General features: G+C 36.4%; 2 protein-coding genes across 2 annotated transcripts in view; both read right to left on the bottom strand.

Annotated features, from left to right (window-relative positions):
• Positions 1-6,945: 6,945 nt before the first annotated feature.
• Positions 6,946-8,044, bottom strand: bola1 (bolA family member 1). The gene is made up of 2 exons (XM_052578670.1): positions 7,877-8,044; positions 6,946-7,708 (listed from the first exon to the last, which is right to left on the bottom strand). The coding sequence occupies exon 2, from the start codon at positions 7,687-7,689 to the stop codon at positions 7,252-7,254; it is 438 nt and encodes a 145-aa protein (XP_052434630.1). The 5' UTR covers positions 7,690-7,708; positions 7,877-8,044; the 3' UTR covers positions 6,946-7,251.
• A 1,220-nt stretch (positions 8,045-9,264) lies between these two features.
• LOC127975398 (synaptic vesicle glycoprotein 2A-like) overlaps positions 9,265-12,750 on the bottom strand; it is a 37,524-nt gene continuing 34,038 nt past the window's right edge. Inside the window, exon 13 of the mRNA XM_052579441.1 lies at positions 9,265-12,571. Coding sequence (XP_052435401.1) covers positions 12,388-12,571 — 184 coding nt within the window. The 3' untranslated portion in view covers positions 9,265-12,387. The remainder of the gene's footprint in view (positions 12,572-12,750) is intronic.

The following is a 12,750-nucleotide window of genomic DNA, read 5'->3' as shown; positions in this document are numbered from 1 at the left end:
ATTGATTGATAGCTTCCATAAATTAATGAATGCATCTCCTCTACGATATTAATTTAGTAAATTTTGACTTTTTTTTGATGAACAGTACATGTATTCCAAGCAGCTTAATTTTCATTCATGCCACATATGGAATTTAACCTAAGGACCAAACCTCAATTTCCACATCTCTCTTTTCTTTCTCATTACCATCATCACTGACCTGGATTAAACATTTGAACCATGTGTAGATCTGTCTGCCTCAGGTATAAGCCCAGAATGAAGTCAGAAAGCTGCTCAGATAGTGCACTTAAGAGCAAGTCAAAGAGCAAGATGCATTTCTGCTGGTAGATGCGGGATATTTTATGGTCAAACGAGTCCAAACAAAAAGCCATGAATGTGGGGAGGTTTCATGTGTGTGTGTGTGTGTGTGTGTGTGTGTGTGTGTGTGTGTGTGTGAAGGGTGAGGGTTTCCGAGAAAAGCCGTTTGTCTATTTTGCAAACGGTCAAGGACCTTCACTGTCATGTCCAAAAGTTTATGGAAAATGCATTCTCAAACTAGAGTTTCACATTTTTCTGATGTTCTTGCTCATGCATCGTGATAAGATAATGCTACACTCTTATGGCTCTTTATCACTCTTTGACACCCATGAACCTTTTACAGCTTCTTTATATTGGGAAAAGCTTCTCCAGATTATGGAACCTTTATTTTTTACATTTCCATGGTTCTCGGAAGCGCAAGTTGTCATAGTTGAGGAAACTAACACAAATATATTTTTTTGCTTTCCTATTTGCCCCAACAGCAAATATTGATTATATTGGTGAGAATAACAACATATTTCAAATTATAAATTCATATATATTTTTAAAATGATTTAACATGTTACTAATGCATCGTCACCATCTATATTGCTAATGGTCTATTAAAATGTTCTTCATATTAAGAAATAAAAAATATATTCTTTTAAGAACTGTTCACTAAAAGGTTCTTTATGGAACCAAAAGGGTTCTTATACTGCATTGCTGTGAAACCCCCTTTTTGGTACCCTTGTTTTTAATCCTATAGACTAGTATTCAGAGTAGTTGCTAAGATGAATTAGTTTGTTGCTAGGTGCTTGTCAAAAGAGCCCACCCTCAAATCTCTACAACATTCAGGATCTCAACACATCTCTCCCTCTATCTCTCTCTCTCTCTCTCTCTCTCTCTCTCTGTATATATATATAAATAAGTTCCTTACTGACATCTATGGTTCCAGAAAGAAACTTTAACATCCATAAAACCTTTCCATTCCACAAAAGTTTCTTTATATTGGAAAAAGGACCTTTCCATAACAAAAAGTTCTTCACACTAGGATTTTTTTTTTCTTTTTGGATCTTTTCTTTTATGGCTCAGACACCTCCTTCAGAAAGTATACTTGATTTTATGGTAAAATGGTACAAGCACACTTCTCCGCAACTGGCTGCTCGATTTACGTGCCAAAGTTTAATGCTTAGGGTCAGGGGTTGCAGTTTGGCGTGAACTACCTCAGGGCTGTAACCATAGTGGACCTGTTCCTTACCAAACCAACACTAATGTAGAAACAGGAGATGCAATTCACCTCCACAAAGCCATTGAAGACTTTGACAATCTCTACATCAGATCAGCTGCATGCGCGGGGGAAAAGATAAAGTGTTAAACTTAAAGGGTTGAGAGGAAATGCAGTAAACCCTCGGCCAAACTCAAGGTTTGTTTGCTCAAATGTTTTATTTAACCTCTAATCACCACATTAGGGCTTTCTTTCATTTGGCTTTTTACGCTCTCAAAGGCCTCGTTTTAAAGCACTAATGAAAATAAACCGCAGGGCCCCCGTCTCTTTATTTTGAGAGGGAACACTGGAGCCTCGGGTTCAGAGCAGGGTGAAAAACAGAGGGCATCTGGAACAAAGACCAGAAGACCTAGAGGTCAAATGGCCTGGTGTCCAGAACTTCTTCAGCGGACGTGGACGGAGAGGGAGCGAGGCTCTTGTATAATCACAGATCCGTTTTGTCCATGCCTGTAGGATAGAATATATCACACGGCGCTGACATGCCAACAATAGATAATGTTTTGTGTGAATCTTTTCAGCAGGCCACGCATCTGGACAGCTGCAGATTAACCCTCCATTCTCTGGCCTGCTTTCAGCAGATGACTTCTGCATCTGTCCTGGACTGACTGCATCCACACAATTACTATAGACCCTGAGTGGGAGATTTCCAGGTGAAGAACATTATCCCGGGCTCTTTAGGGTCAAAGTTAATGAGGGGAATTATAAACCATCACTAACGTGCTGCATTTTCTTTCCTCACAACCCTGGACAGTCATGGTTTGTGTGCTCTTTATTCAAATAGGGGTCATCGTTGATCTTTTGTGCTCTTATGAAGTGTGCTTGTATAACGAGATTTCATTAAAATTGTGGTATTTAAAGGCCATTCGACTAGGCCGTGTTACTTTGACCCAGAGTTCAATTAGATGTCTCTCAGCACAATACGGACAGTTCTGACTAATGAACAACCATTATTTAGTTACTTTTATGCTGGAAATTGGAGTAGAACCAATTTTCACTTCACAATGGCTTGAAAATGTAAAGAAATTCAAAGAAATGGCAAGTAACACACTTTAAGTACTTCACTTTTGAAGTAAATATGAAGTACTTAAGTAGAAAGACTGAAATAGTATTTTCTCGTAAAATCACATTTTTTTTTACAGTTAATTTTCTCATTAGGTTAAGTAAATTGAACAAATTTTGACCCTTCACTTTTGATTTGTAACAAATAGTGCAAAGTTTGTGATGTGAACTTGAATGTTTCCTCAAATTTACAGAGGTGGGTTACTTTTTTTTAGAGATTAAGCTAACTTTCGATAAGTAGATATAGAAACAAACAAACCCAAACAACCCAGTTATATTGAATTTATATTGACTGAATCAACACTACTCACACTTTTAAAAATATAAAATTCTACACTGTGTAAAATGATTTTTGTAAACATAACGATTATTGAAGCACATATGAAACTATGTTGTTTTTTCCATTTTCTTTTTTTTTTTTTCAGTAAAGTTGTTTTGATCTAAATTTGAGTGCATTTTGAATGCAACTGCTATTTTTACAAACATAATCACATTTTTATGAACTCTTCCTATTGATTGTGTTAACTTTAAAAGAGGTATTGTATTTTAACTACATTTAGGAAAGATTTACAAGTCTTTTGTTGTTTTTATTAGCATGGTATGCTTCAGATCGTGTTTCACTATGAGCTGTGCCATTAAATAACACTCAAATATCATCCTGTCTTACTCGCTAATGTCCCAAACGAGGTAATGTCCTGTCATGTGACCCCCATCACCCACCTGTGTAGACTTTGTCTTAATCCCTGCTGATCTCCTCTCTGCTTTGAATACTCGGACTACTGAGTGTAACTAATTCTCCCACACAAGGATATTGTCCTCCCCATTTCAGCTTTGTCTTTCCTCTCTTTCACTAGTCTCATTCGTTTGCCGAGCAGACGAAAAAAAAAAAATCCTCCAAATTAAAAAGACTTAATGAGCTATTACTCTCACCTTAAATCTAATTGTCTACTTTGCCTCCAAAATGGATAAACAATCAGTCCGGGGGAATATCCTCTCTGAATGCACTGTTTCAACTCTTTGTTTGAAATCTATAAACAATGGCAATTTTGCTTAGAGCTCATGTATTTAACAGTGGCCTGTTTGAAATACAAAGATACACATGATTGTGATGGAAAAATCAGACACAGAGCATCTGTGCATCTGACTGTATTTCGTTGCCTTGTGCCCACATGTGCAATGACAATAAAGTTGAATCTGAATCTGAATCTGCACTAATTTTAAAAGAATAGTTCACCCATAAATGAAAACTGTCATCATTAACTAAACCCTTATGCCATTCCAAAACTGCATTACTTTCTGTAAAACCAAAAATGTGATGTTTTGCAGAATGTCCAAGCTGCTCTTTGCCATGCAGTAAAGTGGATAATAATTAAGGTCTAAAAAAGGACACGCAAAAAATTATAAAATTAACACATATTAATGCACTCAACATATATAGTAATGTACTTCATGCTTATGTTTGTATACAATAGTGTTCAAGTTTTTTTTTTTAATACATTACAATTTAATACATGACTAAGTACATTTATAATGTTACAAAAGATTTATATTTCAAATAAATGCTGTTCTTTTGAACTTTCTATTTATCATAGAATTCTAAAAAAAAAAAAACATTAACGCCTGTTTTCAACACTGATAATAATTAAATTCCAATGATATGTCACAATATAACTGATTTTACTGCATTTTTTAACAAATAAATGCAGCCTTGGCAACTTCTCAAACCTTAGTACACTTAAACTTACTGTATTGTAACTTGCCTGGTCATAAAACACACATGAATGAATGTTTATTGTTCTCCGTTCTGTTGTAATGTCATGTGTTTAAAAAAGACATTTATTATCTGAATATGAAGGTGAAAGGGATTTGAGAGTTACGATAAATGAAAAAAAAATGAACAGTGAATTATTAAACAATTTTTTAAATGTAATAAATATTTTTTCAAATATAAAACATTAGTAGTATAGACTACTTTTAAAAATATTCATTGTCCTTTTTTGTTTCAACTACATAATAAAAATAATACAGGGTTGGAGTGTTTGATTTTTAATTTTTGGGTGAATTATCTATTTGAGCACCACTGACTCGGTGAGTTTTTGTCACATAACATGTGAACGTGTCCCAGCAAATGGTAAATGTGTCACCCCCCACAGTACACAAACAGTGCCACAGACGGAGGAATGGTACAGACGACTATTCCATAGAGACGGCCGGTCCCTATAGGAGCTTTTCCAGACGACCATTTGGTGCTCCCATCCCTAACCTATTGACCCTCAACCTAGAGAGGTCAGCTGTGTCAGGGAGCCCAGATCCAGCCCAAGCCTGTAAATCAAGTGCCGGCGGGAAAGACGCACCGTCCAGGGTCCCAGCCAGGCCTGGCACCATCACTCTCCTCACTGTGACGCACTACCAGGCCGGTTCCCACTGAACCATGCCACTCTGGCAGCCCCTGTGACCCCGTGCGGGATACATCAGCCTTCGGCCGCTCTGCCATATAACACCACCTGTGTTACAGACCTTCCTGTTCTGGCTTGCATCACAATCATGTATCTCTCAGGCATCGCCGCACCTGGAGCTCAAGCCCACAAATCACTCAGTGCACTCCTGAGACGGTGAACATTAAACACACTTTGGTTTGACCTGTGTGGGATCACCCGGGGCTCTCTCTAATGGACGGAGCCATAAAATGGTCATGTTGCTGTTTTTCTAGTCAAACGCCAACACCAGTTGTTCTGATTCCTCACTGGCTTTGTGATCAGAGTCATCAGTTCTGCATGGAGGAACTCGGGAGGGAAACCTATTTTACCTTCCATTGACTCCATACTTCAGTGATGAAGCACAGTTCTGTCCACTTCTCCAGCAGAGACCCCTCATCACTGATGACAAACCATCTACCTATCCCAGGCAGACATGTGAATTGTACAATAACACTTACAAATACGTTTAGTAAGTGAGTTTTTTTTTCTTCAGCAAGGATGCATTAAATTGATTTAAAGTACATTGAAATTGATATTTTTTGTAACATTGTACATAATTTTAAGTAAGTGTCAAATATCCTGAAATTTTGAAATGGATCAGTTTCTACAAAAATATGAAGCTGCATGATTAGTGATGGGAGTAATGATGCAGAAAATTCAGCTTTGCTACACAGAATTATTTTCCATTTTAAAATATATGTGACCCTGGAGCACAAAACCAGTCTTAAGTCACACAGATACATTACAGGTACGATACATAGTATGGGTCAAAATGATCAATTTCTCTTTCATGCCAAAAATCATTAGGATATTAAGTAAGGATCATGTTCCATGAAGATATCTGTGAAATTTCCTAATTCCTACAATAAATATTGATTAGTAGTATGCATTGCTAAGGACTTCATTTGGACAACTTTAAGGGCTATTTTCTCAATATTTTTTTGCACCCTCAGATTCCAGATTTTCAAATAGTTGTATCTCAGCCAAATATTGCTCCTAACCAAACATCAATGGAAAGTTAAATTTACCAGCTTTCAGATGATGTATAAATCTCAATTTCAAATAATTTACCCTAATGAATGGTTTTGTGGTCCAGAGTCAAATACAGCAGACTGACATTAGATATCTAATTGTTTTTTCTTTTCATAGGCAGATCTGTTTTATTTTTGTTAGTTTTTTTTTTGCATATCACCTACCTACCATATCTTCTTTACCTCTACATTAAGAAAGGATTGTGAACCTACATATTACATTTGCTTTAATGCAGCATTTTAACATTGCTTTGCTAAACAACTTTTTTCAGATGTGTTTAATATTGAGGATCCGTTTACATTGATGTCAGATCTAATTCTGGAGGTGTCAGACATTGTTTTGCCACAAATGAAGCTATGCTTATATTCAATAATATAACCAGAAGTGATTTTCAAGTGGAAGAGGCAACACTTCACAGATATCATGTTATATAGACACAGCTGCACTCTGATGATCCGCTGCCCTCTGGTGGTACCATTTCTGCCAGATACAGTACAGATACTAGAAATGTAAAATAATAATACAATCCTGTTTTAAAAGCCAGAAGGATAAATTTGCCTCTCTAGAACACCGAATTCTGATTGGCCAGTGGTCAAATTTTTTGATAATGACTGTCCATAGCAGCACTGCTCATCTTCTCTTTCTAAATGGTCTCTACAAGCAAGATTTTGAAATCATTATCATCAAATTAGGAAATATTAGGCCTTTTTTTTTAAATCAGCATAAATATTTTTTGAAACGCAAGGCTGTGCTATACATTATTTCCTAAAAGTTTTCATACATTTTTAAATAAAAAATAAGAGAATAAATACTTAGTATTTTTTTAAATACTTTATTACTGTGATAAAACGAGAAGCACTTCCTTGAGATGTAAATGAAGCATAAATCACATTTTATTATTGTACTTAACCAGACTTAAATAGTTCAAGCCAATAAGAACAAACTGCATAATAACAATAATGTTTGTATGAAGTCAATTAAATATTATGCATTAGTCCCGGTCAGCTCCAGATGAGACATAGGCATGAAGCAAATGTGCCAAAAAAAAATAACAATAACGGATAAAACTTCATAGCTGATTATTATATTTTTAAATACCAATCAATACTAGGTTTTGGTCAGTTAGTCTTGACCCGCCTTCAGTTTCTCAGCCATGGTGTTATCATGCTTGGATCCTCCCATGCATGGGGGGCTTTTGGCCAGGATGGGGTTACTGCTCCACTGCTGGGGTGTCTTAGCCTGGATGGCGAGGGCATGAACGCAGCTACTGAGTTCCTCCCGCAGGGTCTCGTTTACAAGCCGGTGACGCTGCAAGAGCGAAAGACCCTCAAACTGAGGACTCACCACCAGAACTCTGAAGTGGGACTCTGAACCAGCTGGTACGGCGTGCATGTGACTCTCGTTCATGACCTCCAGGTGCTCAGGTTTGAGGGCCTGGGCCAGTTTGGTCCGTATTGTGGTCTCCACAGGACCCATGTGGGGCCGGTGATGGGTCAGCTGTCTGGTTAAGGCAAGGGTGCAGGTGGAGGGACGCAGACAGCGGAGAGCACTGGACAGCATCAGGCGCAAGTGAGACCAGCTGCAGGAAAACATCAAAGATCAGTGAGACATTTGTGTCGAGACATGTAAGTAACTAAAATAAAGAGATCTTTACTCTAGTCAAGTCTATTCCTGCTTTATATTTTTAACTAACTTGTTAGTTTTCATCTTTTAAAGCATGATAAAAAATCGAAATAATTTCTCTCACCTTTCAGACACTTTCTCCGCAGTGTTGTGTTTGTATCACACACAGGAAGCGATTCGTGCAGATCCTCCTTCACTTGTTTAGAAAGCGGATGGCTGAAATGACATTAGCGCCGCCTGACGGCTGGATGGAGAGTTGCGTTAGATACCGAGGATGCCTCTACATTACGTAAACAACCTAGCTTGCAGACGCAACACCTCAAAATTCAACTACGCGCGCGCATTTTAATTTGGCGCCAAATAAACGTTCTCGAACAGAATTCGAAATCACCTGAAGAGGCAACCATAGCAGCTGAATAAGTTAAAATGATACTAAACAGTTTTAATACTACATATATAGTGATTTCACACGGTACGTGCTATTCCGTAATAATTCGTAAATACTGTTATTTCATAATTTCTCATTATATTGTAGATTTAGGCTATCAGAAGTAGCTAAAGCCTTTATAAAAGTTTAATTGTTGCTGTTTGACACCCCAAGCACAATTTGCTTTCTTAAGGGCTTAAGAACTTGACGCTTAAGCATTCTGTAACATACTATTGTAAGTCTATAATCAAGAGATAGATCTTTCAATCCTGTTCCAGTTAATATATATTTTTAATATGGCACCATGTAAACTGTCACAAACTGAAATCAGATTTGCCTTAGTCTATATCAGCTGCATAAAGTATATATACAGTAGGCCTATGCTAACCATTTTAATTCTATATGTTTATACACTGATTCCATAACATACTGTTGGCTATGTTACTGTAAGTTGACTACTACTGTTATTTATTTCATATTTTGTACATTTATTCTAGATTTACATATCAGAAGTCGTCTAGTAAGTACAAACAAATATTTAATATCTTATTTGTCTGATAAACCAAATTTTTTTTAATTACATATGAATTTTTTTGGAATATAGCTACTTTTACTACAATTTTTATTTTTTGATCCAACCATCAAGTAAGCTTTTTCTATTTGCATGAAAACCAGGCCCTGGACCTTAAGCAAAACATTCATGTTTGTGTTTCCCAAAAGAAGAACATGGAACCATGATGGTGATTAATCAATGACAGAATTTTCATGAGTGTAAGTTTGTCTGAGTGGTGCATTCATGAAGAACTGCAATAATCTATTAAAGCATTATACCATTTGTTTATTATTTGTACGTATGTTTTAAATCCATTTAGGGACAGTTTGAAATGCACAAGCGCAGTCCGATCCCCAGAATAGAGTCAAAAAACACAAAGTAAATCTCACAAACTGTAACACAGAACCATTTTGACAAGGATGGAATACTCTCTGTATTCAGCGATAATGTCAACATTTTAATTCTCATGTACAAAAAAAAAAAAAAAAAAAAAAAAATCACAAAATGAACAACATACAGTATACTCTCAACATTTTGTTCAACATTTTTTTTTATTATTCCACATATTTATTCATTTACATACAAACATCTACTATCTTTACAGCACAGTACAATGATAAGGTGATAAACTCTCTGTAACATTGAAATTATGGCAAAACACTGAAACTGACAAAAGCATCAGAAGACCTCTGGTATATTTGTAGAGTACACGGATGTTGGCCTGTTGTTTTCTTTCAGCTGCTGTTTCATCGAATATGGCCAGCAGATATTTTAGTGTGCTTTCATGCCCAATAGTTTTGGGGGCAAAGCGAACATGTTTACCACTTATTGCTTTAATTTCTCTTTGCACACAAGATTGATTGTTGCTAAGTGAACACGTTTAGAAATACAAAAGACCCTGTAACAAAACCCAAAAGTCTTACAGCCAGTAATACACGATCTTAAATGAGGACCAAATCAAGGACTGCATGTACACAGATAAGTCATAGCTTCACTGAGATTAGTTACTGTAATTCACAGCATACAACAGCAATTGTGACATACTCATCGTGATTCAATGAAGGGAACAACAGCTACACGTTAGAGATGTAAAGGGTTACAAACTGCAGAAACGTTTTCAAAAGTGACATCAAAGAAGTTCAAGATGATTGGTTTGTTCGTCCAAACAATTATCTAGTTGACTGCCCAACCAAATCTTTAATATTTATCGTTTTCAAGCCTTCCCTAAACTGTAACCAGCTTTCAGCTCGATTTAAATGTTTGTAAGACAAAGTGCATCCCATCTCAGTAAAACACCTGATTGAGAGATACTGTATGTCTATAGCTTCAAAACATTGTTATTCATATTGTTTTACCACATCCTTCTAGAACATCGATGCATTACAAATAACGTTTTTGTCTGTGCCCTGTGTGAGATCTGCCAGTACAAACCGAGGAAGTAGAAAATATTTGGCAATTAAAGATGCGCGCACATAAACATCTGTGACACTACCGGTGACCAAGGGTCACGGCAGGCATGGCAGTTTCTAGAATTTTATAACTATGTGGCAATGCGCAATGCCGCTTTCTCCAATTGAAATAGGTTGTAACATTTGAAGGGCTTGAAAATTACATCTGTGTCTAAAATGAATAGTTTGTGTTCGGTAACCACTTTGGTTGAAGTATTTTTAAGTCTAAAACTTGTTGGTTGTATTGTGTGTCTACTCTGAGCACATAATATGGCTGCTATCCTACAAAATGGCAGTAAAGAACATTGAGAATGACACCAAAAATGGACTTTGTGTAAGCAATGGCTGTGTTTACGAGCAACAGGGCTGAAATATAGCTTCCAGCCAGAGAGAGTTTTGTCTTCGCTGAATTACTTTTTTTCTTTGTCATTATCTGATTATTTAACCAGTTTTCCATTATTCTCTATGGAATTAGTATTAATTGTGCTTGGTAATATGTAGCAGAATTGGACACGTTGTTTGTCCTAATGGGATATCCTAGGTTTTTGCTTCCTATCAAATGTTGCTTTATTTTTAAAATCCTTTTTTTATGCTAGATCCAGTTACTGCTACCATGTCACCAAAGAATTGCACATCAGGTCAACAATGATACAGCAAAAACTTCCCCCTGCATGTGGCACTACATCTGTTTCTACAGATACTCAAAGTAAAAAATACTATAAAATCAAACTCTCATAAACAGTTATATAAATAAATACAAATATTCAGAGAACACTCAACATTTCACATGCAAGCACACATACTGTACTTCCATACTTACACACACCCACACACAGACGGATACCTCTGTTTCTTTACAAGAACACAAGAGAAAACATGAAGGAGGGTTACTGTGTGTGCTGCAAATCAGTGTATTGACTTGTTCAGTCATTTTTTATATATTTTCTTTGATAAAAAATGAAATCCCTTAATGAACATAAAAACTGTATATACATACATCAAATGGAATCTATCTAAGACATATGTTGATTCTAGTTTAACATTTGAACATGTAAATATCTTTTCTTATATATATGTTTATATATTTAATAATAGTTTAAGTGTTCAAACAGACAGACTTGAATTACAGCAAATTTGTATATATTTATATTCAATACATAATTTACATAATCATTAAAATAAAGATATTGTTTTGGACAGTTTAATCAAATCGCATTGTGCTTCATTTGTTCATTTTTTCCTTTCGTTTTTTTTCTTATGTGTTCAATGGATTTTTTTATATGAAAACGGGGCGAATGTAACATTTGTCACATTCAAAAGCGACGCAATTGGATCTCAATAGGAACACAAACTCTAGGACAAAGAATGATAGTAGCATACATAATGATATACAACCCATCATGTCACTTTTCTCATATTTTACATAATGTCCAAATTATCAAAGGCAGAGAAGCGTAATACAGATCACTTTCATCAGTTATGTTCACTATCTTCAAGCATATTCTTATGAATCGACACGCTTCATTGCATGCACAACACCGTCAATAATCAGACATTTTGAAAGATCAACCAAATTTGAATTCCAAAAACCAGAAATGAGTGAACCACTGTCTATAATATAGTAATTTGACGTCAGTGTTAATGCATTAAAACATTTTAAAAGTGAGGAGTGCTTGAGCCGATGTTGCAGGCAATTGCGGCATCCCACACTTTTTACATTTTTGGGACACAACAGACTAGAGTAAAGCAACAACATTAACCATCACCAGCACCACTAGACCAACACTGTCCATTCAAATATATCTACCTACTGATTTCACGGGTCCTCAGTGATGCTTTTCAAATTATCACGTGATGGCTCGGATGAAGGTTAAAGGGAAAGTCAAAATGAACATGTTAAATTTCACATTCAGTCCATAACGCAAAGCTGGAATGTGTTTAACATGGCAGTTTTTCTACACACACAAACACATTCGCACAGGTTTTCCAATATTTCTGTAAGACAGTGAGACATCAGCAGGGAACATATCTATACATGTAGATCAGAATGAAGTCAAATAAAATTGAATGAAATAATAATACGATTGCACATATTAAAGGAATGAAGAGATCTGTAAATGGTAGATTTGTGCCGGCTGCTTCCAGCTTTGCTCACTCACGGATAGGGTCAAACTCAAACGCCGCCACCTGTACGCTGGAACGCTGCACTATTGAAGCACCTGACCACGAGTCTCAGGGAGCTTGAGAGCCAAGAAGCTTCCCACTGCCAGAGCCCCTGATGCGAAGAGGATGGGCACCGCTTTAGTGATGCCCACGAACGACTGGAAGATGCTGATGCCCAGAACTGCAGCTAACTTACAGAGGGCGTTCAGAAAGCCAAAGGCTGTAGTTCTGTGGAAAAAAAGAAAAATATGTAAAATTTCATAAATTGGATCTGTCTGAAAAGAAATTCATCCTTCTTTTTCAAAGATGTCTCTTATGCTCACCAAGGCTCCTTTTTTTGCTCTTAAAACTGTAATATTGTGAAAGATCATTACAATTTAAAATAACTGTTTTTACTGTTTTGAATA

Source organism: Carassius gibelio, chromosome B16 (assembly GCF_023724105.1).
Source record: "Carassius gibelio isolate Cgi1373 ecotype wild population from Czech Republic chromosome B16, carGib1.2-hapl.c, whole genome shotgun sequence".
Classification (NCBI taxonomy): Eukaryota; Metazoa; Chordata; class Actinopteri; order Cypriniformes; family Cyprinidae; genus Carassius; species Carassius gibelio.
The sequence above is the reverse complement of the archived record's forward strand: the minus strand, read 5'-3'. Positions and strand labels throughout refer to the sequence as shown.

Excerpts from the sequence above, each read along its gene's own strand:
- bola1 (XM_052578670.1), bottom strand. The coding sequence starts at position 7,689 with ATGCTGTCCAGTGCTCTCCGCTGTCTGCGTCCCTCCACCTGCACCCTT.